Source organism: Dendrobates tinctorius, unplaced genomic scaffold, assembly GCF_039654945.1.
Source record: "Dendrobates tinctorius isolate UK_male_01 unplaced genomic scaffold, ASM3965494v1 ptg000071l, whole genome shotgun sequence".
In the NCBI taxonomy this organism is placed as follows: Eukaryota; Metazoa; Chordata; class Amphibia; order Anura; family Dendrobatidae; genus Dendrobates; species Dendrobates tinctorius.
The window spans coordinates 15274438-15298741 of NW_027361739.1; the positions used below are offsets into that span (position 1 = coordinate 15274438).

The window sequence follows — 24304 nt, forward strand, 5'->3', positions numbered from 1 at the left end:
CCACCTCTCCCAGATCTTTTCAAATTTACCCAGGCATCCCCTGTTCTGGTATAACGTGCGCTCATATGGAAAATCGAGTTTACCAAGTCAATCCGGATTCTAAGAGAGGGACATGAATTGCCCATCCACCGTAATGCCAATACTTTCCGTGCCATAAACAGTGTCTCACGTAGAAAAATCCTGCGTAGTGACCCCAAATCTCCTCATCCCATACCGCAAACAAGCAGACCAGTGGTTCAAGAGGGACAGGGGGTTGCACCAGGGATGACAAGAGTAGCGTCACCTCTTTCCAGCAATGTAGGACAGTGGGACATTGCCACATCATATGGATAAAGTCTGCATCTGGTGAGTGACACCGCAGACATTCTGATGATTGAAATCGGCCCATCCTAAAAAGTCGTGTCGGAGTCAAGTATGATTCATTTATTATATATAACTGTATCATTCTAATGTTAATAGATGGTGACACTCCGATCGGAGACTCCAGGATCTCTTCCCACTCCTCTCCCTGCGTATCGGGGATGAGTCTTTCCCACTTCCCTTTAAAGCCCCCGTTACACACTGCGATATCGCTAGCAATATCGCTGTAAAGTCACCGATTTTGTGACGTTATAGCGATATTGCTAGCGATATCGCTGCATGTGATACTTACCTCCGACCGGCTCCCCCGCTGGTTATCGCTGATCGCGCGAGAAGCTCCTGGACCATTCCTCGTCGGTCACTTCCTGCGGCGCTTCCTGTGGCGCCGACGAGCGACGCGTGGAGAGAGCTTATGGCAGACTCTGCTCCCACTGACAGCATGTATATATACAAAGAGGAGATAAGGCCTTGAGGACCCTGTGAATTAAGGATTCCTATCAAAGGTAGGGACGAAATAGCACGGCCCACACCCATACACCTTATGTGAGACTGAAGAGCAGATCTTAGCTGTAGATAGAGGAAAAATTGGGATCTCGGTACGTCATGTTTAGCTTGTAATTGTTCAAAAGACATTAAGGTCCCATGATCATACAGGTCTCCTATCGAGGAGATGTTATGTTGAATCCAAAAATCAGTGGACGGGTGATTTAGTAATACCGGAAAATAAACATTATTCCATAGGGGCATTTGGCTATCATATCTTTAAAACCAATCTCTTTCTTAATTTGCCTCCATGCTAATTGTGCCAGACGGAGCAAGGGCAGTAGACGAGGGACACTCTTCTCCTTTTCCAAATAATTTTATTAAAGGATTTTTAACAATAATAGGGGGGGGGGGGAGTAAAGGGGAGGGGAAGGGAGGGGACGGAAGGAAGGGGGGAAAGGGAGGAAGGACCAAGTGGTCCAGTTAAACCTTTGATATAATGACAGTTTGTGAATCAAGCTGTAAATTATGCCATCATGTGTATAAATCCAGTAACTACATAATACAATATTTAACAGTCTGAATCAGGTATCATAAAGGAAACATAGATACGATTTATCTTTAACTCAAGGGAAATAAGGTGATCCATCTAAACCATTTACTTGTAAATTTGTCAAAATTGTTGTTGACAGTAGCCATTTTTAGTTCAAAGGACTTGTGGAGTATTATTCTCTCCTTAATGTCCTGAATTTTGGGAGGATCAGGTCTCTTCCAGTGGAAGGCAATAGAGCATTTGGTAATTAAAAGTATATGGATGATCAGGGGAATGGCTGAATGGTCGACACTAGTCTTTTCCAACTCCAGGAAACCCAGTGGGCAATCAGCTCGTGTAGCATGAAGCAGGTGATTTTCAGAATTGGGGAGATAATCACCCGGCATCCATTTACTTAGGGCTTTAGCCAGCCCAGCCAAATAATATAGGAAAAAAATCTGGTAACGCCGCAACACCCCCTTTTTAGGCCTTCGTAGGGTGGACAATTTAACCCCTTTCTGCCATATGACGTACTATCCCGTCCATGTGCCCTGGGACTTAATTCCCCGGGACGGGATAGTACGTCATAGCAATCAGCGGCGCTCACGGGGTGAGCGGGTGTCAGCTGATCACAGCTGACATCCGGCACTATGTGTCAGGGGCGGTCACGGACCGCTCCTGACACGTTAACCCCTGGCACACTACGATCAAACACGATCGCAGTGTACCGGGGGTTTAGGGAAGCATCGGCAGGGAAGGGGCTCCCTCCGTGCTTCCCTGAGCCCCCCGGGGCAGCGCGATTCCCTTCAGATCCCCGGATCCAATATGGCGGCGGGGACCTTCGGGGGCCTGCAGGGAGCCGGCTTCCTCCCTGCCTGTGTCAGATCGGTGGGTCAAAATATGGAAAAATTATAGCTCTCAAAATGTGGTGATGCAAAAACTATTTTTACAATAAAAAGCGTCTTTTAGCGTATGACAGCTGCCAAACATAAAAACCCACCATAAATAGTAAATCAAACCCCCCTTTATCACCCCCTTAGTTAGGCAAAAATAATAAAATTAAAAAAATGTATTTATTTCCATTGTCCCATTAGGGTTAGGGCTAGGGTAGAGATTAGGGTTAGGGGTGTGTTGGGGTTAGGGTTGGAGTTAGAATTGGGGCGTTTCCACTGTTTAGGCACATCAGGTGCTCTCCAAAAGCAACATGGCGTCTGATCTCAATTCCAGCCAATTCTGCGTTGAAAAAGTCAAATGGTGCTCCTTCCCTTCCAAGCTCTGCCATGCACCCAAACAGTGTTTTACCCCCACATATGAGGTATCAGCCTACTCAGGACAAATGGCAAAACAACTTTTGGGGTCCAATTTCTCCTGTTACCCTTAGGAAAATGAAAAATTGGGGGCAAAAATATCATTTTTGTGGAAAAAAATATGATTTTTTTTATTTTCACGCCCGGGCGTTATAAACTTCTGTGAAGCACTGGGGGGTTCAAAGGGCTCACCACTCATCTAGATAAGTTCCTTAGGGGGTCTAGTTTGGAAAATGGGGTCACTTGTGTGGAGTTTCCACTGTTTAGGTACATCAGGGGCTCTCCAAAGGCAACATGACACCCGCAGACCATTCCATCAAAGTCTGCATTCCAAAACGTCACTACTTCCCTTCCGAGCCCTTACGTGTGCCCATACAGTAGTTTTCTCCCACATATCAGCGTACTCAGGACAAATTGGACAAAACTTTTGGGGTCCAATTTCTCCTGTTACCCTTGGGAAAATAAAAAAATTGGGGACTTAAAAGATCATGTTTGTGGAAAAAAATATGATTTTTTTATTTTCACGCCCGGGCATTGTAAACTTCTGTGAAACCCTTGGGGGTTCATCACACATCTAGATAAGTTCCTTGGGGGGGTCTAGTTTCCAAAATGGTGTCATTTATGGGGGTTTCCACTGTTTTGGTACATCAGGGGTTTTCAAAAAACGTGACATGGTGTCCGATATCAATTCCAGCCAAAAAAGTCAAATGGTGCTGCTTCCATTCTGAGCTCTGCCATGCGCCCAAATAGTCGTTTACCCCCACATATGGGGTATCAGCGTACTCAGGACAAATTGCACAATAACTTTTAGGGTTCTGTTAACCTTGGGAAAATAAAAATTGGGGGTGAAAAGATAATTTTTGCGGAAAAAATATGATTTTTTAATTGTACGGCTGTACGTTATAAACTTCTGTGAAGCCCTTGTGGGTTAAAAAAAGTTCTCATCACATATCTAGATAAGTTCCTTGGGGGGTCTAGTTTCCAAAATAGGGTCACTTGTGGGGGGTTTCCACTGTTTAGGTACATCAGGGACTCTCCAAACGTGACATGGCGTCCGATCTGAATTCCAGCCAATTTTGCATTGAAAAAGTCAAACGGTGCTCCTTCCCTTCTGAGCTCTGCCATGCGCCGAAACAGTGGTTCCCCCCACATATCAGGTATCAGCGTACTCAGGACACATTGCACAATAACTTTTGCAGTCCAATTTCTCCTGTTACCTCAGGCTAACGAAGGCTACAGGCCGAAACGCGCGTTGGGTGTGGGCTGCTATCCCAGGTGATCAGGAGCTGTACAGCCTGTAAGTTGTTACCTTATATACATCTGATACTTTGAGCCTCATGCTGTATTTTTTACACTGGTCCTGATCCAGGATATAATTTGCCTATATATTGACATCTATTGAAGTCTGTGGTTACTACCATTAGTAGTTTCATGTAACATACCTGTACGGAGACACCTGCTGGTCATCTATTATATTGCACTTATATTTGCACTTTATTAGTTTTTCCTTGCACACTATATATATATATACATACATACATATTTATTATGTCTTGTACATATATGCAAAAAACCTTTTTGGTGTAATTAACTATTTGATACATTTTTTTGTAAAAATTTGTTGGCACTACACTTGATTCACTTTATTTAGCGCTTCCAGCAAGTTTACATTGTACTGGTGTGACCCTATAAATTGGATAGTACTGCCCCCGTCTATGTATGTATTTATTATAATATTACATGTCGACACTGATGCTTTGCTATTTTTAAATACCTCGTTTTTAATATATGATTAATAAAATATACAATTTTACTTTTGGGACTTATGGTCAATTGTCTTTTGTGCGGTATGTTTTGCTCAGTTTTTTTGACTGTCCTAAAAATAATTATATAGTCTGATGGGGTTCTTGGTTAAACATATACCACTTGGTCTGTGAATTTTCTTGTTTAATTGCAGATCCTCCTCTATTTTTTCCTTTTGTGTGCTGTAACCGACCGGCTATATCTATACCCCTAATGCCAGAGGAAGACCTTATACGTATCGCCAGTGCCTCAATCGCAAGAGCGAAGAGAGCTGGGGAAAGGGGGCATCCCTGACGGGTCCCCCTGTGTTGTGAAAAGGACTCAGATATGGAATTATTTACAATAATACGGGCTTTAGGTTTCATATAAAGTATTTTGACCCATTTTATAAACTTATCACCAAAGCCATATCTCTGTAAGCATGCGGAGAGGAAAGGCCACTCAAGAGAGTCAAACGCCTTGGTGGCATCTAGCGATGCCAGTGCCCATTTATTGTCTGGCATCAGGGAGCTATATTGAACTATTGACTGGACTCGTCTGATGTTAATGGAAGTGCTCTTACCAGGCATTAACCCGTCTGGTCAGGATGTATAAGGTTCAGTATAACTGAATTCAATCTAGTGGCTAGGATCTTTTTTATAGTCCACATTTACTAACGATATGGGACGATAGGATCCACAATCTAAAGGGTCCTTCCCCTCCTTCCTAAGCACTATGATATTAGCCTCATAAAAGGATTTAGGCATAGATTCCACCTCCCAGATTCCCCGAAATACCTTTATCAGAAGTGGCGTTAATATATCTCAATATTTCCTGTACAATTCAATAGGAAACCCGTCCGGCCCAGGGGCCTTCCCAGAGGCCATGTCCGTCATGGCATTCTCTATCTCCTCCACAGTGAACTCAGCGACCATAAAGGCTCGCTGATCAGGATCTAATGTAGGGAATGTTACATCTGACAAGTAATCCAAACACCCCAAATTATCAGAGCCACTTTTAGATTCATATATTGACTTATAATAATCGTAGAAGCAGCCGAGAATCTCCTCAGTTGAATCATCCGACTTACAAATCTGTAATATTGTATTAGAAGTATTATGTTGGCGTACCAGATAGGCCAAAACTTTACTTGCTTGATTTCCCCGCTCAAAATAAGACTGTCAGGCAAAGAATAATTAACGCTTAGACTTAGTGTCTATATGCTGGGTGTATAACTGCTGAGCAGCCAACTACTCAATCCTATTGCCGTTAGTTTGGTTAGATATGTATGCAGCCTCTGAATCTTTCAATCGTTCCATCACATCATCCTCCCTCGAGGTTACCCACTTGATATAAGAAATTGTGGAGGAAAAGCAGCCTCTCAACTATGCCTTAAGGGTATCCCAAAATAAATTGATATCCTGAGGTTCCTGGCGGGACGAAATAAAGCAATGCAATTGATTGGCTGTTCTATCGGGAGGTACTAACAATTTCAACCAGAAAGGGTTCAACTTCCAAACCATCCTGTTATTTAATTGCCCGTACTTAAGTTTAAGGATGACCGGGCTATGGTCTGAGATCCCCTACTGCCATGTTCTATTTTATCTACCCACATCGCCAGACCACTGGATCCGAATATATAATCTATGCGCGATAGGGAGCACTTAGGCTAGTTTCACACTAGCGTTTTGGGCCGCAGTGCATGGCTGCCGCTAAGCCCCGCCCGCCCCCTCCGGTCATCTCCGCCTAGTATCGCACACGGCTGCATGCGATCTGCACACCCTATCTTTAGAATAGGGTGCGCAGACCGTGCGCTTAGTAGAATTTTGCGTGCAATGTGCCCTTTTGACGGTGCTCCGAGCGCACCAAAATGCGCACCGTCAAATGGGCGCAGCGTACGCAAAATTCTACTAGCGCACGGTCTGCGCACCCTATGCTAACAATAGGGTGTGCAGATCGCATGCAGCCGTGTGCGACACTAGGCGGAGATGACCGGAGGGGGCGGGGCTTAGCGGCGGCCGTGCGCTGCGGCCCAAAACACTAGTGTGAAGCTAGCCTTAGTGGATGAGTGGCAGGTATACTCTCTCAACTCTGGGTGCCACACTCTCCACAAATCCAACCACCCGCTACCCTCCATAAATAGTGACAGCTGGGTTGTTGTCAGCGAAGGGACCCCCCCAGATACTCCAGCGAAGGGCCCCCCCCAGATACTCCATCATCTAATCTCAATTTATCAAAACGGTTGCTCATGACTATATTGAAGTCCCCCATACAGATAACATCCGCGTCCGGATAATTTAGGGCAAAGCTCATCGCCTTCTGAAGAGTGGACATATTAGCTGGGGGTGGATTATAAACACATAGAATTACATATTTCCTGGTATCTACAATGCATATATGAAGACAAAACGACCCTCAGGATCCCTCTGGGTCTCCCTGGCTTCCCATCTAACATCTCTATGTATCAACAGTGAAACCCCTCTCGAGTAGCTAGTATGGAATGCGTGAACAGACCATTGTACCCAAGGCTTCTGCACGCACCGAGCTGTATCCCTGGTCAGGTGCGTCTCCACCAAGGCCACAATGTGAGGGTGATAATGTCTAATCTGCGAGAAAACTTTGATCTTTTTCTGAGGGGTTTTTATACCTCTCACGTTCCATGTCATACATACTATCTCAGACCCCATGATTACTCCGCTGGATATGGCATGCATCATTACCCGAGTAAAATTAGGAGACACCACACATAGATTGAGATTGCTGTTGGCTGCGAATTCTACCTAAAAAACAAATAGAACCACTATAAAGACACAGCAGAGTGAAAAAAACAAACAATCTGGGAGCAAAGTCCTGCGCTCCCATCATGAGATAAACAAGGGGATACCATCACTGAGCTCAGTGTCCGGTATTGTTGGTAGTCTGGATGCCTGCGGAAAAAGCTCCAATCAAACCATTAATAAAAGAATTCTGGTTAACAGCAGAAACATTAGGATTCCTTCACAGCAGACCCCTTGACCGTGTAGTATCAGATTGGTCAATTATAGCAAATTCTTTCAATTTTTCGGCTGCTCCTGACCTCTTGGAGCGGATCATTTTCAATAGCAATATGGCACAGCCGTTTAACAGAAATGGTATATTCAGGGGGTTCCCAGGTCCAAAGTTATGAGCACAGCAGGGCTATAATATGATGGTGACAGTGTCCCACGGGTAACACAGAGCAGAAGGGCAACACAGGGAGGTAAAATCCGGCTCTGAGAAGCAGACAAGAGGCCCTATGGCCAGGGGGGGATCCGCAGTGCCCACAGAGACAGCAGCCAGGGAGGGGTCCAGAGGCCCCTAAAGTAATAACACTGGCAGGTTAGGTGATTTAGCAGGGGGGAGTGCGGGGCCCAATCTTACAGAGCACTCACCGCTTATCCCCTTCAGGTCCTCAGGATGCGTGATCACCGTCCTGTCAGCGCTGCAGCGATGGAAGCCGGCGCCGCGTCGCTCACAGCCAGGGCGCACGCTTCTGAAAATAGCCGCCTCCTCGTGCAGGCCCTGCCGGCCGCCCCGGTCTTTATAGCGATCAGCTCACCGGAGCCCGGCCTCCCGCGGGGGTCCGGAAGTGCTCCAGAGTCCAGGGGGTCTGACACCGGCAGGTATATCACGGCAACAGGGGGTCCGCTGACCGAATAGATTACAGGATATGAGGAGCTCTCCCTGAACGCGTCTTCTCTCCGCCACTACATACCAGCATCTACATTTTTAACAAAGGGATAAGTCTAAGCACCATGAGATGATGACTATGTAGTCTCATTTATTTAAAGGGAACCTGTCACCTTGTTTTGTCGCTATAAGATGCAGCCACCGCCTTTCAGGGCTTATCTACAGCATTCTGTAATGCTGCAGATAAGCCCCCGGTCCGACCTGAAAGAAAAGAAAAACAAGCTTTATTATACTCACCCGGGGGCAATCCGGTCCGATGGGTGTCGCAGGTCCCGGGTCCGGCGCCTCCCATCTTCATGTGATGTCGTCATCCTGCTTGCTTCGTGCCGCGCTCCTGCGTACTGATCTGCCCTGCAGTGCACAGGCGCTGGGCCTCTCTGACCTTTCCCGGCACCTACGCACTGCAGTCCTTTGCTCTGCCCTCAATAGGGCAGGTCAGTACGCCCGAAAGGCGGTGGCTGCATCTTATAGCGGCAAAAAGAGGTGACAGAGGTTCATTCTACTTTGTGTTAATTCCTGTGAAGCACCTGAAGGGTTAACCCCTTTACCCCCAAGGGTGATTTTCATGTTAATGACTAGGCCAATTTTTACAATTCTGACCACTGTCCCTTTATGAGGTAATAACTCTGGAACGCTTCCATGGATCCTGGTAATTCTGACATTGTTTTCTTGTGACATATTGTACTTCATGATAGTGATAAAATTTATTTCATATAACTTGCGTTTCTTTGTGAAAAAAATGGAAATTTCGCAATTTTCCAATTTTGAATTTTCATGCCCTTAAATCACAGAGATATGTCACATAAAATACTTAATAAATAACATTTCCCACCCCCCGTGTGCGAGGCCGATCGCTATGACGTACTATCCCGTCCATGGGAAGTTAATCCCAGGTCACATGGAAGCGATAGTACATCAGATGGCAGAGAGGGGTTAAAGGGAATCTGTCAGTCGGAACAACCCTCTTAAGTCATCTATATTGTCATGCAGATCGTAGAAAGATAAATAAAATGATAACTTCATATCTGCGATCTGATTACTTATTCCTGCGAAATCCACATTTTTTTTAAATACGTAAATGGGCTGTTAAGATCTACGGGCAGGACAGAAATCTCATTGAGAATCTGCCTCCACAAGCATGAGACACATAGATCAGAGGAGCAGACCATCAGTCATTACATGTCTCACACTGGTAACACCCCCTTTGATTTAAAATAAGCCTGAGAGGAGATCTATGTCCATCCCGTAGATCTTAACAGCTCATTTACATACTGACAAATATGGGGATTTCTCTAGAATATCAGATTGTAGATATTAAGGCATCATTTTTATTACACTTTCTATGTCCTGCATGCCCATAAATGAAAAACATAGATCTAAATTCACCACTAAGGTGAAGTACAATGTGTCATGAAAAAAGAATCTCAGAATCACTCAGATACCTTAAACATTCCATAGTTATTAACACAAAGTGACACATCAGATTTAAAAAATGGGGTTAATAGACAACCATTCTTAGAAGTCACATACAAGCCACTCCACTGCCCGGATGGCCCATTTATCACACGGGATAAAGAGATACCAGCCATCAATAACATGGACAATACATAAAGTATCAAAGTAACATAGTTTAGTTTTCTAGATTCGTTTAGTTTTCTAGATTCTTCTTTTTTTTTTTTTTTTTTTTTTACAGGTTTCCGGCCTTCGTTCAAAATAATAATCTTTAATCTTTATTTTTTATGTAGAGCTAACATATTCCGCAGCGCTTTACCGTTTGCACACATTATCATCACTGTCCCTGATGGGGCTCACAATCTAAAATCCCCATCAGTATGTCTTTGGAATGTGGGAGGAAACCGGAGTACCCGGAGGACACACACGCAAACTCCTTGCAGGTGTTGTCCTTGGTGGGATTTGAACCCAGGACTCAAGCGCTGCAAGGCAACAGAGCTATCCACTGAACCACCGTGCTGCCCAAAATGTCTACATCCTCGTAACGCCTATTTAAGTAATAATAAGCGGATGTTTACTGGGACTTTAACTGTGGAAAATTTTGAGAACTGCCACAAGCAGAGACAGGTAAGAAACTTCATTCATGTTACTGGTGAAAACTGCACCTCAGGCACAGAATAGCTTAGGAGTTGCCCTTTAGTTTTCCATCAAGTCGGCAAACCGGTTTCTGAATCACATAACAATACTTACTGCTGGGAAAGGAGTATATAAACTTGATTTATAGCCTTAGAGGACGACCAATGACAATTAATGGAAATTATATTTTACGTGCCATATGGTGCATGGTAATATTTTGGTGATGCAGACAATGAAATGTTCACAATTCCAGCTTCCCAATACTGAAAACAACATTACCCCTAAAAGTCATATAGTATGTTCATATCCCTACATCATCCATGGCCTCAGGCACCGTAATTGAGATGGGAACGCCATGGATTATAGGATCATGTGATTGTATCATAAGACACAAAGGGCCTGACATCATCTGGATTGTGCTGTTAACTTACACTTACAGACGTGTAGTCGTCATTCTGGAGATTTAAATAAGAATATAAAAAGAAAGTATATATCACATGCACTTTTTCATTTAAATTCTCAGAAATATACAGTGCTCAGCATCAATGAGTTCACACCCTTGAAAAAATGGATTTTTGGAACTCACCGTAAAATCTTTCTTGAAGCCTTCATTGGGGGAGACAGGTAACCATGGGTGTATGCTACTGTCGCTAGGAGGCTGACACTAGGCAAAAAAAGGAAAATAGCTCTTCCCCAGCAGTATACATCCACTGACAGGCACCAACTTGGTGTTAAAGCAGTAGGAGAAACAATCATAACTCAACATATGTACCAACCCAACAACAAAGACACCAGTAGGAGAAACAACCATAACTCAACATATGCACCAACCCAACAACAAAGACACGTAGGCCCAAAAGAAGTACAGTTAGGGAGAGTGCTGTGTCCTCCAATGAAGGCTTCAAGAAAGAGATTTTATGGTGAGTACCAAAAATCCCTTTCTTTATCGCTTCATTGGTGGACACAGGTAACAATGGGACGTCCCAAAGCAGTCCCAAGGGTGGGAAACAGAAACAATGCAAAGAAAGAAACAGACTTGCGTCAGCCGATGCATAACCGCCGCCTGCAGCACCTTTACAAATAAAGCCGAAGCCTGGTGACAAACTGCTCAGGAAGCTCCCACTACCCGGGTGGAATTTATTTATTATTTTATTTTAGTCATTTATATAGCACCATTAATTCCACAGTGGTTTACAAACATTATTGGAATCAGCCTTTACCCTCGGAGGAGGCTGTTTGTCCTGAAGGCGGTATGCCTCCAATATTGCCGAACGAATCCAACGGGCAATAGTGGACTTAGCAGCTGGGAGCCCCTTACAACAACCTTCAGAGATAACAAATAGGACATCAGAGACAAAGGGAAGCAGTCCTTGACAGGTACACTTGGATAGCGCTGACCAGATCCAACTTGTGGAGGGACTTCTCCAGAGGATGAACAGGTGAGGGACATAGAGAGGGAAGGACAATTTCTTCATTAATATGAAATAAAGAAACCACCTCAGGTAAGAAGGAAGGAACGGGTAGGAGAACTACCTTGTCCTGATGGAGAATCAGGAACTGAGAACTACAGGACAATGCCGCTAACTTAGAAACTCTCCTGATGGACGTAATGGCAACTAAGAAAGCCACGTTCCATGACAGGAGAGAAGACAAAATGTCTTGAATGGGCTCAAAACGAGCGCGATGGAGTGCGCTATGTACAAGATTAAGATCCCATAGATCTATTGGAGGACAATAAGGATGTGCCAAGTGGGCGACTCCTTGAAGAAAAGTCTTTACCTGGAATCTCGTTGAAAAAGGACTGAGCAGAAACTTGACCCTTAAGGGTACTGAGTGATAGACCAGAGTCAAGACCCACTTGTAGAAAACCCAGAATAGAAGGAAGGGAAAAAGACATAGAGACCAAATTGTTTTCCTCACTCCACCAAAAGAAGGCCTTCCAATATCTGTGATAGATACGCGAGAATTTATTATTATTATTATTATGCATTTATATAGCGCCATTTATTCCATGGCGCTTTACATGTGAAAAGGGGAAATATAGACAAGTATAAAAGACATGTGTACGACAAGGGACACGCAAGTACATAAGGAGAGGGGACCCTGCCCGCGAGGGCTCACAGTCTACAGGGATGGGTGAGGATACAGTAGGAGAGGATAGAGCAGGTCGTGTGGTGGTTCAGTAGACCGAGGATCATTGCAGGCTGTAGGCTTGTCGGAACAGGTGGGTCTTCAGGATCCTCTTGAAGGTTTCCGTTGATGGTGAGAGTCTGAGGTGTTGCGGCAGAGAGTTCCATAGTATGGGGGAAGCACGGAAGAAGTCTTGTATGCGGTTGTGGGAAGAAGAGATAAGGGGGGAGTAGAGAAGGAAGGTAGGTACCTAGAGACCATGTCACAGATGTATGGAGGGGACAGGTTGTGGATGGCTTTGTATGTCATGGTTAGGGTTTTGAATTGGAGCCTCTGGGCAATAGGAAGCCAGTGAAGGGCCTGGCATAGGGGGGAGGCTGGGGAATAGCGGGGAGACAGGTGGATTAGTCGGGCTGCAGAGCGTAGGATGGACTGGAGCGGTGCCAGAGTGCCAGAGGGGAGGCCAGAGAGTAGGAGGTTGCAGTAGTCGAGGCGGGAGATGATAAGAGCATGCACTAGTGTTTTTGTGGTTTCATGGTTGAGGAATGAGCAAATCCGGGAAATATTTTTGCGTTTGAGGCGGCAGGAGGAGGCGAGGGCTTGGATATGTGGTTTGAAAGAGAGCGCAGAGTTGAGGATCACCCCAAGGCACCGAGCGTGCGGGACTGGGGAAAGAGAGCAGCCATTGACATTGATGGATAGGTCTGGTGGAAGGGTAGAGTAGGATGTGGGAAAGATGATGAATTCTGTTTTGTCCATGTTCAGTTTGAGAAAGCGAGCAGAGAAGAAGGCTGAGATAGACAGACATTGTGGGATTTCAGTCAGTAAGGAGGCAAAGTTGGGTCCAGATAGGTAGATCTGCGTGTTATTAGGTATGATGAGATCCAGGATAGGGCCAAGTCTGTGATGCCAAGAGATGAGAGAGTCTGTAGCAGGAGGGAATGGTCTACAGTGTCGAAGGCAGAGGACAGGTCCAGGAGAAGGAGGACAGAGTAGTGTCGCTTGCTCTTGGCGGTTAGTAAGTCGTTAGTGACTTTAGTTAGGGCAGTTTCAGTTGAGTGATGCGGTCGGAAGCCAAATTGTAACCGGTGAAAGAAGGAACAGGAAGAGAGGTGGGAGGACAGTTCAAGATATACATGATGTTCCAGTAGTTTTGAGGCGTAAGGGAGAAGAGATATCGGGCGACAGTTAGACACAGAGGATGGGTCAAGGGAGGGCTTTTTGAGGATGGGTGTGATTGAGGCATGTTTGAAGGATGAGGAAAAGACACCATTTGTAAGTGAAAGGTTGAAGAGGTGTGTTAGAGATGGGATGAAAACTGTGGCCAAGTTAGGGATTAGGTGAGATGGGAGTGGGTCGAGGGCACAAGTGGTGAGGTGTGATCTTGACAGAAGGGTGGAGAGCTGATATTCTGTCATGGTGGAGAAGCTGGCTTTTGCAGAACAGGGCTGAGCGGCTAAGAGGGGCATTGGGGGCTGAAGGCCAAAGTTTTGTCTGATCGTGTCGATCTTCTGCTTAAAGAAGGAAAGAAGGAGGCAAAGCCTTCAGCAGAAATGAGAGGAGGGGGAGGAGGCGCAGTGGGATGGAGTAGAGAATTGAAAGTGTTGAAGAGCTGTTTAGGGTTGTGAGACAGGGAAGATATGAGAGATGCAAAGTAAGTTTGTTTTGCGGCAGAGAGCGTGGACTTAAAGCTGGCAAGGGACTGCTTGTATGCGCTGAAGTGCTCAGTAGAATGGGTTCTCTTCCATCTCCGCTCAGCGGCCCTGGAAATCCATCTCAGTTCTTTGGTCAGGCTGTCAGTCAGGGCTGCCTGTTGATTGTTCGAGTTTTGCTCTGCGTGAGGGGGGCAGCCGAATCAAGTGTTGCTGTTATTGTGGTGTTATAAAAAGTGGCAGCAGCATCTGTGTCTTGAAGGGAAGCTATGTCTGTAAGAGGGAGAAGGGACTCGGAGAGTGATTGTAAATTGAGGTGTTTGAGATTCCTGCGAGGGTGAGCGAGTTTATGGAGCGGGGTTGCGCAGTAGGAGAGGAGAGGGAAGAGAATGTCAGTAGGTTGTGGTCAGACAGGGGGAGGGGTGAGTTATTGAGATTAGTGAGGGAACAGAGACGGGTGAAGATAAGGTCCAGCGTGTGACCATCTATGAGTGGCTGCATAGGACCATTGAGTGAGGCCGAGGGAAGCCGTGAGCGATTGAAGTTTAGAGGCAGCCGGGGTGGAAGTGTCAATGGGGATGTTGAAGTAGCCCATGATGATGGTGGGGTTGTCAGCAGATAGGAAATGGAGTAGCCAGGTGGTGAAGTGGTCGAGAAAGGTGGAGATGGCTAGTTCTGGGGGGCGGTAGATGACAGCCAGCTGGAGGTTGGAGGGGGAATAGATGCGGACGGACTGCACCTCAAACGAGGGAAGAGTAGCGGAGGGTGGAAGAGGAATTGGGGTAAAGGAGCAGGTATCAGACAGGAGCAAGCCTACTCCTCCACCACGTTTGTTGCTGGGGCGAGGGGTGTGGGAGAGATGGAATCTGCCATAGGAAAGCGCAGCTGGAGAGGCTGTGTCAGAGGGAGTGAGCCAGGTTTCAGTGATGGCAAGGAAGGAGAGTTTGTTGGTGATAAAGAGGTCATGGATAAATGATAGCTTGTTGCAGACAAAGCGTGCTGCATAGGGCTCCAGGTAAGGGGGTTTGGGGAGTGGGGGCTGGGTGAATGGGTATGAGGTTATCATGGTTGTGAAGACGTGTAGAGGATCGTGGCAGGGTGATAGAAGTGAGTGTAGGGATGTGTTGAGGAGGGCCAGGATTTGGGGAAACGTCGCCAGCAATGAGGAGTAGTAGACAGAGCATTAGAAGGTGGGAGCAGGATAGGACATGATGTGGCCGTGTGTGTCTGAAGAAAAAGGATTGTATGTGGAGGAACAGTTGTGGCGAAGAGGTGAGATGGCTGTAGGGGGAAATGACAAGTTCCTTACTGGGTGGAGGGATTGCAGGAGTTAGGGAGAAATAGAGTAGTATGAGAATGCTGGTTTTCTTGCCCTAATCATGGTCTGAATGACCTGATGGGAAAAGCCGGCCTCTCTCAGGACTGTGGCCTCAACGGCCATGCCATTGAACTCAGAGACTGTGAACTCTGGTGGAAGGGGGGCCTTGAGAGAGAAGGTCTGGCTGGTCTGGAAGCCTACAGGGAGCGCCATAATAATAATAATCTTTATTTATATAGCACCAACATATTCTGCAGCGCTTTACAGTTTAACAGTTTCAAAACACAAGTCATAAGTAACAACATTAACAATACAATAATTAAAGCAAAATAAGACGACTCTGCTTGTTAGAGCTTACAATCTACAATGAGGTGGGGGAGGATACAGAGTACAGGTGTGTATTTACAATGATGGTCCAGCCATCTTGAGGGAGTGAGGGATAGATGGAAATAGTGAATGGGCTACACACGCACACTTACACATAAAATGACTTTGATTAGCGAACGTGATAGGCCGCTCTGAACAAATGCGTTTTGAGGGAGAGCATAAAACTGTGCAAATTGTGGATAGTCCTAATTTCTTGGGGTAGAGCATTCCAGAGGATTGGCGCAGCGCGGGAGAAGTCTTGGAGTCGGGAGTGGGAGGTGCGGATCAGTGCAGAGGTTAGTCGAAAGTTGTTTGCAAAGCACAGCGGTCGGTTAGGCCGATAGACAGAAATGAGAGAGATGTAGGGGGGGTGCCGCACTGTGGAGAGCTTTGTGGGTGAGAACAAGTACTTTGAATTGGATCCTATAATGAATGGGCAGCCAGTGTAATGATTGGCGAAGAGCGGACGCGTTTGAGTACCGATTAGCCAGATGGATGACCCTGGCTGCTGCATTAAGTATGGACTGGAGAGGGGAAAGTCGAGTAACGGGGAGGCCAATTAATAGTGCACTGCAGTAGTCCAGGCTGGAGTGGATGAATGCGACAGTGAGGGTTTTTGTTGTTTCCTTAGTGAGAAAAGGGCGTATTCTGGAGATGTTCTTTTGGTGTAAGTGGCAAAAGTAGGCAAGAGATTGTATATGGGAAGTGAAGGAGAGATTTGTGTCAAACATAACACCCAGACAGCACACCTGCTGCTGGGGCGTTATTATGGTGCCACCCACGGAGAGGGAAATGTTAGATTTAGCTAGGTTAGTAGACGGCGGGAGCAGAAGTTCAGTTTTTGAGAGGTTAAGTTTCAGATAGAGAGCGGACATGATGTTGGAGACTGCGGACAGTCACTGGCGTTCTGTAGTACCACAAGGGTAAGGTCGGGGGATGACGTGTATAGTTGTGTGTCATCAGCATAAAGATGGTACTGAAAGCCAAATCTGCTGATGGTCTGTCCAATTGGGGCCGTGTAGAGAGAGAAGAGAAGGGGGCCAAGGACTGAATCCTGAGGAGCCCCGACAACGAGAGGAAGAGGAGATGATGTGGAGCCAGCGAGCAAAACACTGAAGGATCTTTGAAGCGGATGAAGTCTTCTGGTGTGCGGGTTTTTCTCCATAGGCATTCAGCACTCCTAGAGCATCGCTGGAGAAGTCTAGTTTGCGATGTGAGCCAGGGCTGTTTTACTCTGTGTTTGGAGGTTCTGAGGGTAAGGGGCGCTACTTGGTCAAGGGTGCTTCTAAGAGTGTCATTGTAGTAATGAAAAGCCAGGTCAGGACAGGAAAAAGAGGAGATTGGGGACAGGGAAGATTGTAGGGAGTCTGAAAGTGCCTGAGGATTAATGGCTTGTAGATTTCTGAATGTGTGATACGTAGGAGTGTGCTGGGGTGGGCGAGGATTTGTGAGCGTGAAGGAGAGAATGTTGTGGTCAGAGAGGGGAAGTGGTGAGTTATTTAGGTAGGAGATTGAACAGAGCCGGACAAGGACCAGGTCAAGGGTGTTACTGTGTTTGTGTGTCTCAGAGGTTGAGAGCTGTGAGAGGCCAAGAGAAGTGGTTAGTGATAAAAGTTGGGATGCAGCTGTGGAAGTGGGACTGTTAATGGGGATGTTGAAGTCTCCCAGCATTTTCACCAGCTCCGCGTACCAGGCCCTTCTTTGCCAGTCTGGAGCTACCAGGATTACGGGAATTCTTTCCGCCTTTATCTTTTTCACGACTCTCGGAATTAAGTGGAGAGGCAGAAAAAGATAAGGCTGCTGGAATTGGGACCACAGGATCACTAGGGCATCGCAATCGATGGCCAGTGGATCCTGGGACCTGGCTACGATCTGAGGAACCTTGTGGTTTATCCGAGACACCATCAGGTCGACGTCCGGTGTGCCCCATCTCTGGCATATTTGATTGAAAACAGCGGGCTTGAGAGACCACTCGCCCAATGCGAGACTTTGACGACTCAGAAAATCTGCTACCCAATTTTCCACGGGGCGTACAGAATGTGTACGGCTGATATGGCAGGAACAAGACGCTCCGCCCATCGCAGAATCCTTGTTACCTCTGCCATCACCTGTTTGCAGCGAGTCCCTCCTTGATGGTTTAAGTAAGCCACTGCAGTGGTGTTTTCCGATTGTATACGGGCCGGCTGGCCTGCGAGGAAGGACTGCCAGCGACGAAGGGCCAGAAAAATTGCCCTGATCTCCAGTAGATTAATGGGAAGAGCGGCTTCTTAGGCATTCCAAGGACCTTGCGCTGTGTGATGAAGAAAAACCGCTCCCCAACCAAGGAGACTGGCATCGGTGGTGATGATCAGCCCCCGGGGAGGAAGGAAGCACTTTCCTCGTAAGACTGAAAATGATAGCGTCCACCAGGTCAGGGACTGCCTCACCTTGAGAGGCAGTAGAATGGGCCGTTCCATGGAAGCGGTCCCGTTGTCCAAAGCAGACAAGAGGGCCCGCTGAAGGGGACTGGTATGGAACTGGGCAAAGAGGACTGGCTCAACGGCAGCAATCATCTTCCCCAGAGCTCTGATGCAGGACCGTAGGGGGAGAGAAGCTGGATGGCCTCACTCTGGGATTCTGAGAGGCTTCTTATAGCCTCATTGTGGGGCCATTCCCTGTCGCTTATACTCTGACCCTTGGCCGAGTGTTTGACCCTGTTGTGCTTGCGCCAGTGCTATGTACCTGTGCTACGTTACGTCTGTCTGGTTCTGATTTGGCTGTGTCCCTGTTATGAGTTTTGCCTGCCCCTTTTGTACTGTGCTGCCCTCTCTGTGCATGACCCCTTTGGCTACGTACTGACTACCCTCTACCTGCTTCTCTTGTACTGCGCTGCCCTCTCTGTGTATGATCCCTTGGCTACGCCCTGACTATCCATTCTGTCTAATCCTTTGGTACTGTTGTGTTATCTCATGCTTTGACCCCGGCATGATCTGGTTTATGTCCCTTGGTAACTTTGTCCCGTAGATACCCTTCTAGGAGTTTTCCTACAGCTCCTAGCTCTCCAGAGCTTAGGCCACGCCCCCAGCAGTCACGTGCTTCAGGTCCTGCTTGCCTGAAGCATGCATCTTCACCACTGCTGCCCCGCTCCACAGGTATCTTTGGGCACAGTTTGTTTTACTCAGGACACGCACACTGGCTCAGTGAGCAAGTGCAGTGCGGTGTCCCTGACAGCTTCTGAGCAGGTGCCTCATCCTCCTTTAAATTAAGGGTTTGGGTAATTGCCAAGAAAAGGCTATCTACCATATGCTGTATTTTGGAGACCTGGTCCGAATCAGACTCAGACTGGGAATCTGCATCCGGCCCAAAAGCAGCCTCCGAGGAGGGGGCATGGGGAGAGGGGAGTATCCTAGAGGATGCAGAGGGACCCGGGGAACTGGAAAGAGACCGCTTCCATGCCTTTGCACCCGATTTGTCCCTGTGAAGGTCGTGGTCAGGTGTATGCGAATCACCGTGAGAGGCATTTGGAGCACTGGTGGTGGCAGACAGATAAGGAAGACGCTCCAGGACCTGGACCAGGGACTGTGATACTTTTGTCAGGTCAGAGACCGACTGTGACATGGCAACAGCCCACTCCGGAGGAGGGGTGTGCTCTCATCCCAAGCATTAGAGTGCTCCTGTGGGGCAGCCGTGGTAAAAGGGGTGCAGGACTGGCAAAAAGGGGAACGCTGGCCTGAAGACCACTGACTTTTGCAGAGGGCACAGGTGTTATGGAGCACAGTTGGCATAGAAGGGCAGTGAGAAGCTTTTCTGGGGTTGGGCATAAGTCGAGCCTTGTGAATACTGCTGGGAAGTGCTATAGAAAGAGAGAGAGGGTTGTTTCTACCCGATATCAGCAATGACAAGCGGTGACCTTGTAGCTGCCTGTGTCCCCCTGTAAAAAGCATGGAGAGGCTCCGATGAGTATTGCAGAGGCAATCCCATCTGCCGAGGCACAAGCTAAAAGCGGAGCATTGGCTGTGCTGAGTACCAGAAAGCACGATGCACAGTGGAGGACGTGCCCGAAATGCCGGCTGGTGATGGAAGTGAAAGCACCTGTCCGATAGGCTGAAAAGCTGGGGGCGTGTACCGGCAGGGAGAGGAAGCTCCGTGATAGGAGCAAAAGATTGCCAGGAAGACGCGCGCTGTGGAGCGGGGGCCTTGCCAAGTCTGCAGCCCAGGCAAGTCTTTCTATTGGGCTAATAAAGGAGCGCGACTGAGTGGCTGGAGGAAGCCGTGAGGTATGGCCACGAAAGAAAGTATGGGGAGTGGGCCACTGAGTCAGAGACCGGCCAGGAATAAATGGCAGCCATTAAACAGAGATATACAAAATTATATTCGACCTGCCCCCTAAAAGTGATGCTATGGCCATTGCTATGCAGGGATTTACAGAATTATAAATGACTGCTACCCGGACCTATCGTGCTACAGGGAGGGAATCATACATACCTGGGGTGAGTCCCAGTCCCTCTGCAGCGATGAGGAGCACATCAAGAGCCCTCGGGTGGGAGAGGGTCGATGGAATCCGGTATCCTCCTTCCCGCACCGTCTTCAGACTGAGGTACTTGGTGCCTGTCAGTGGGTGTATACTGCTATGGAGGAGCTATTTTCCTTTTTTTTGCCTAGTGTCAGCCTTCTAACGACAGCGGCATACACCCATGGTTTCCTGTGTCCTCCAATGAAGCAATAAAGTAAGATTTTAATCAATGTGATTGAACATATTAACAATATCCAAAATTTTGACACAACTGAGACCATTTTTTAACCCATAACATGAAAGGATAATAATAGAACTCACTACAAAATCTTCAGTTTTACTCAAATTAGTCGATGTAAAAATGAATACACCCTACATGACCTCGATGATTTTTATGGACAGCACCAAGTCTTCTAGGCATGGAATGAACAAGTTGGTGATATATTATAACATATTTTTCCATTCTTAAAGAACATCTTATAGAGCCTGTATGCTGGATGAAGAGTGATACTCAGCTTGTCTCCTCAGAATACCCCATAGGTGTTCGGTTTGGCTCAGATCAGGAGACACTTGGCCACTGAATCACTTTCATCCTGTTCTTGAGAAATGCAACAGATGTGTTTTGGATCACTGTCATGTTGGAAAAGTGCACGTGTACCAAGGGCCCGGAGAGATGGCAGCATCTTCTCTTTCAATATAGAGCAGTGCGTCTATGAAATCATGATACCACCAATGAAATGTAACTCTCCGAAAACAGGAGCTCTCAAACGCCTCACATAAGGTCACTGCCACCACGTTTCCTTGCAGGCATCATGCATTTTTCTAAATGTATTTTTCTAAAGGAATAGTGCATAAAGTGAAACATGGTGGTGACAGTGTTCATATTGAAAGATGCTATCATCCCTCCGTGCCCTTGGTAGACATGCACTTTTCAACATGGCAATGATCCAAAACACACATTTGTTATATTTCTGAAGAAAAGGGTGAAAGTAAATGTCCTGTTACATTTAGCGATGCACCAGCAATCCTGACAATGATATGACCCGGTCAGGATCACTGGTGCATCGCTAAATGGTTGCTAGTGAGCTGCCAAACAGGCAGATCTCACCAGCGACATCGCTGGGGACGGGGGTCGTTACTTACCTGTCACACGCAGCGATGATAACGACTTCCGCCTGCATCCATGCGTCACTCCTCGCCGCCAGCGAGAAGAAAACGGCCCAGGACGATCTCGCGCGATCAGCGATATCCAGCGGGGGGCCGGTCGGAGGTGTCACATGTAGCAAGATCGCTAGCGATATCACTGTTGCGTCACAAAATCGGTGACACGCTAGCGATATCGCTATGTGTAAAAGGCCCTTAACTTAGTATTCAACTGTCTCCTTATCTGAGCCGAACCAGAACACCCAAGGGGAATTACAAGTTGATCATCACTCTCTATCCAGCATATAGGCTCTAAGAAGGTCGTTCTTTAAGACTGGAAAAAGATAGATATTGCAATATGTAGCCAACTTCCATGCCTAGAAGACTTGATGCTGTCCTTAAAAATCTTAGCGGTCATACAAAATACTAGATGTTCATTTTTCTACCAACTATTTTGATTAAAACTGAAGATTTTGCAATGAAAGTTATACTAACCTTACTTTCATGTCATGGGTTAAAAAAATGTATGAAACTCAGTTTTGACAACATTTTGGAAATTATTATATTTAGGGAGATATTGATTAACCCCTTCATGACAGGAGGTTTTTTCGGTTTTGGATTTTTCGTTTTTTGCTCCCCTTCTTTCCAGAGCCACAATTTTTTATTTTTCCATCAATATGGCTTATTTTTTGCGGGATGAGTTGTACTTTTGAACGACACCATTGGTTTTACCGTGTCGCGTACTCGAAAAAGGAAAAAAAATTCAAGTGCGGTGAAATTACAAAACAAAAGTGCAATCCCACACTTGTTTTTTGTTTGGCTTTTTAGCTAGGTTCACTAAATGCTAAAACTGACCTGCCATTATGATTCTCCAGGTCATTACGAGTTCATAGACACCAAACATGTCTAAGTTCTTTTTTATCTGAGTGGTGAAAAAAAATTCCAAAGTTTGCTTAAAAAAAAATTAAAAAATTGCGCAATTTTCCGAGACCCGTAGCGTCTCCATTTTTCGTGATCTCGGGTTAGGTGAGGGCTTATTTTTTGCGCGCCAATCTGGCGCTTTTAATGATACCATATTTGTGCAGATACGTTCTTTTGATCACCCATTATTGCATTTTAATGCAATGTCACGGCGACCAAAAAAACGTAATTCTGGTGTTTTGACTTTCTTTCTCGTTACGCCGTTTAGCGATCAGGTTACTCCCTTTTGCTCAGATCTCCTCTATGTAGCAGAATTACTGTATTGCTGTGGGCGCCGACCACAGGGTGGCGCTCATAGCAATCCGGCATCAACAACCATAGAGGTCTCCTTGTGACCTCTGGTTATTATGCCAACGAACCGATGACCCCCAATCACGTGACGGGGTCAGCAGTGCACCTAGTTCCGGCCCGATGGCCAGAAGCGCACGTTAAATGCCGCTGTCCGAGTTTGACAGTGGCATTTAACTAGTTAATAGGCACGGGTGGATCACGATTCCACCCGCGCCTATTGCGGGCACATGTCAGCTGTTCAAAACAGGTGACAGGTCCCGGCTTTAATGTGGGCTCACCACCGGAGCCCAAATCAAAGCAGGGGATACTGCCATCGGACGTATTATACCATCCGATGGCAGTAAGAGGTTAAAATATTACTTTTCATATATACTCAGGGAAAGTTGTTCTAGGAATTGGTAACAGCAATCCTCGTGGGTCACATATTGGTGAGATGATACAACGCACAAATAAGTATAGGAAGCAGTTTTTGTTCTTTTGTCATGCAGAAGGCACAGGCGCACATATAACTCCAGCCACGCTGTGCCCGCACTCACCTGGTTGTTGGGATCAGTGAGATAGCGCAAGAGAATGGGAAGCAGGTATTCAGAGAAAGCTCTGGGAAACTGTGGCCGGCTCTCCTGGAGAAAGATGGTGATCTGAGGGATCTGCTCCATGAGCTCAGTCCGTACTGTAGGTTCTGGAAGGAGAGTAGAAACTCAGAAGCTGCTACAGTCTAATCTAGGAGTGGGAGAGTTACTGCAGTTTGCCTAAAAAACCCTTTTATAGCCAAACATAGGACCACCCAACGACAAGAATATGGATGTCTTGACATCTTTCCCAAGTTTAAAGGGGTTGGGTCAGTGATGCTCACTTCCACAACCAGAGAAGACTGATGATGTTGTGCTGGCAGATTTCTCCCAGGGCACTTGTACGGTTGACAGATATTGTACATGCACTTTGGAGGGTATCTGTCAATGCAGCGTCCTCAGCGCCGCTCAACTACTGATGTGGAAGTGAGTGGTGCCAGATATCCCTTTTAATTTTATGTATCTTTTCAGTTTCATAATAAGACACAGTATTATTATATTTTACTATATTATATTATTATATTTCTATTCCAGTACTGAGAGAACACAGGTGAACTGACCTGCATCCTCTGAGAGGCGTACAACTATCTCCATGACCGTCAGAAAATCATCTTCGGTGCTGCTAAAATCTCTCAGCACGTCCAGCAATCCACGCGCAATGATCTGTCTGTAAGGAGGAGAGTCGATGACAGGATTACACAGATTATATAGTGTACGTAGCACACAAACATACGATATGACTTCCTTCTGGCACCGCTCTATTAGTCACAGCTGAAAGCGCACACTACACTCTACAGGGCACTGGTCGGCAACCTGTGGCTAAACTACAACTTCCCCGACATATAAGAGACCCCCGGTATGGTGACGCCTTTACCTTTTCATTCCAGCAATGAAAAGGACTACACGGAGAAGGAAACTTGATTGGATTTTAACTTCCAAGATCCTATATAACTCCAACTATTTGTCTCTGTCCCTCTATAGAAATGACATGTCTCTTCTCTCTATCAGATCTGATAGTCATAATCTATTCTATTACAGAGCAAAAATGCTAAAATCCTGTTTACAGAAAACGATCTGGTTACCTGTAGCAACCACTAGAGGG

General features: G+C 46.4%; 1 protein-coding gene across 2 annotated transcripts in view; it reads right to left on the reverse strand.

Moving 5' to 3' along the window:
• The window catches only part of LOC141096058 (serine/threonine-protein phosphatase 4 regulatory subunit 1-like), a 99169-nt gene that overhangs the window by 54673 nt on the left and 20192 nt on the right, over nt 1-24304 (reverse strand). For both annotated transcript variants that reach the window (XM_073582442.1, XM_073582443.1), the window contains exons 4-5: nt 23763-23869; nt 23170-23312 (exon numbers count right to left, since the gene is read on the reverse strand). In XM_073582442.1, coding sequence (XP_073438543.1) covers nt 23170-23312; nt 23763-23869 — 250 coding nt within the window. The remainder of the gene's footprint in view (nt 1-23169; nt 23313-23762; nt 23870-24304) is intronic.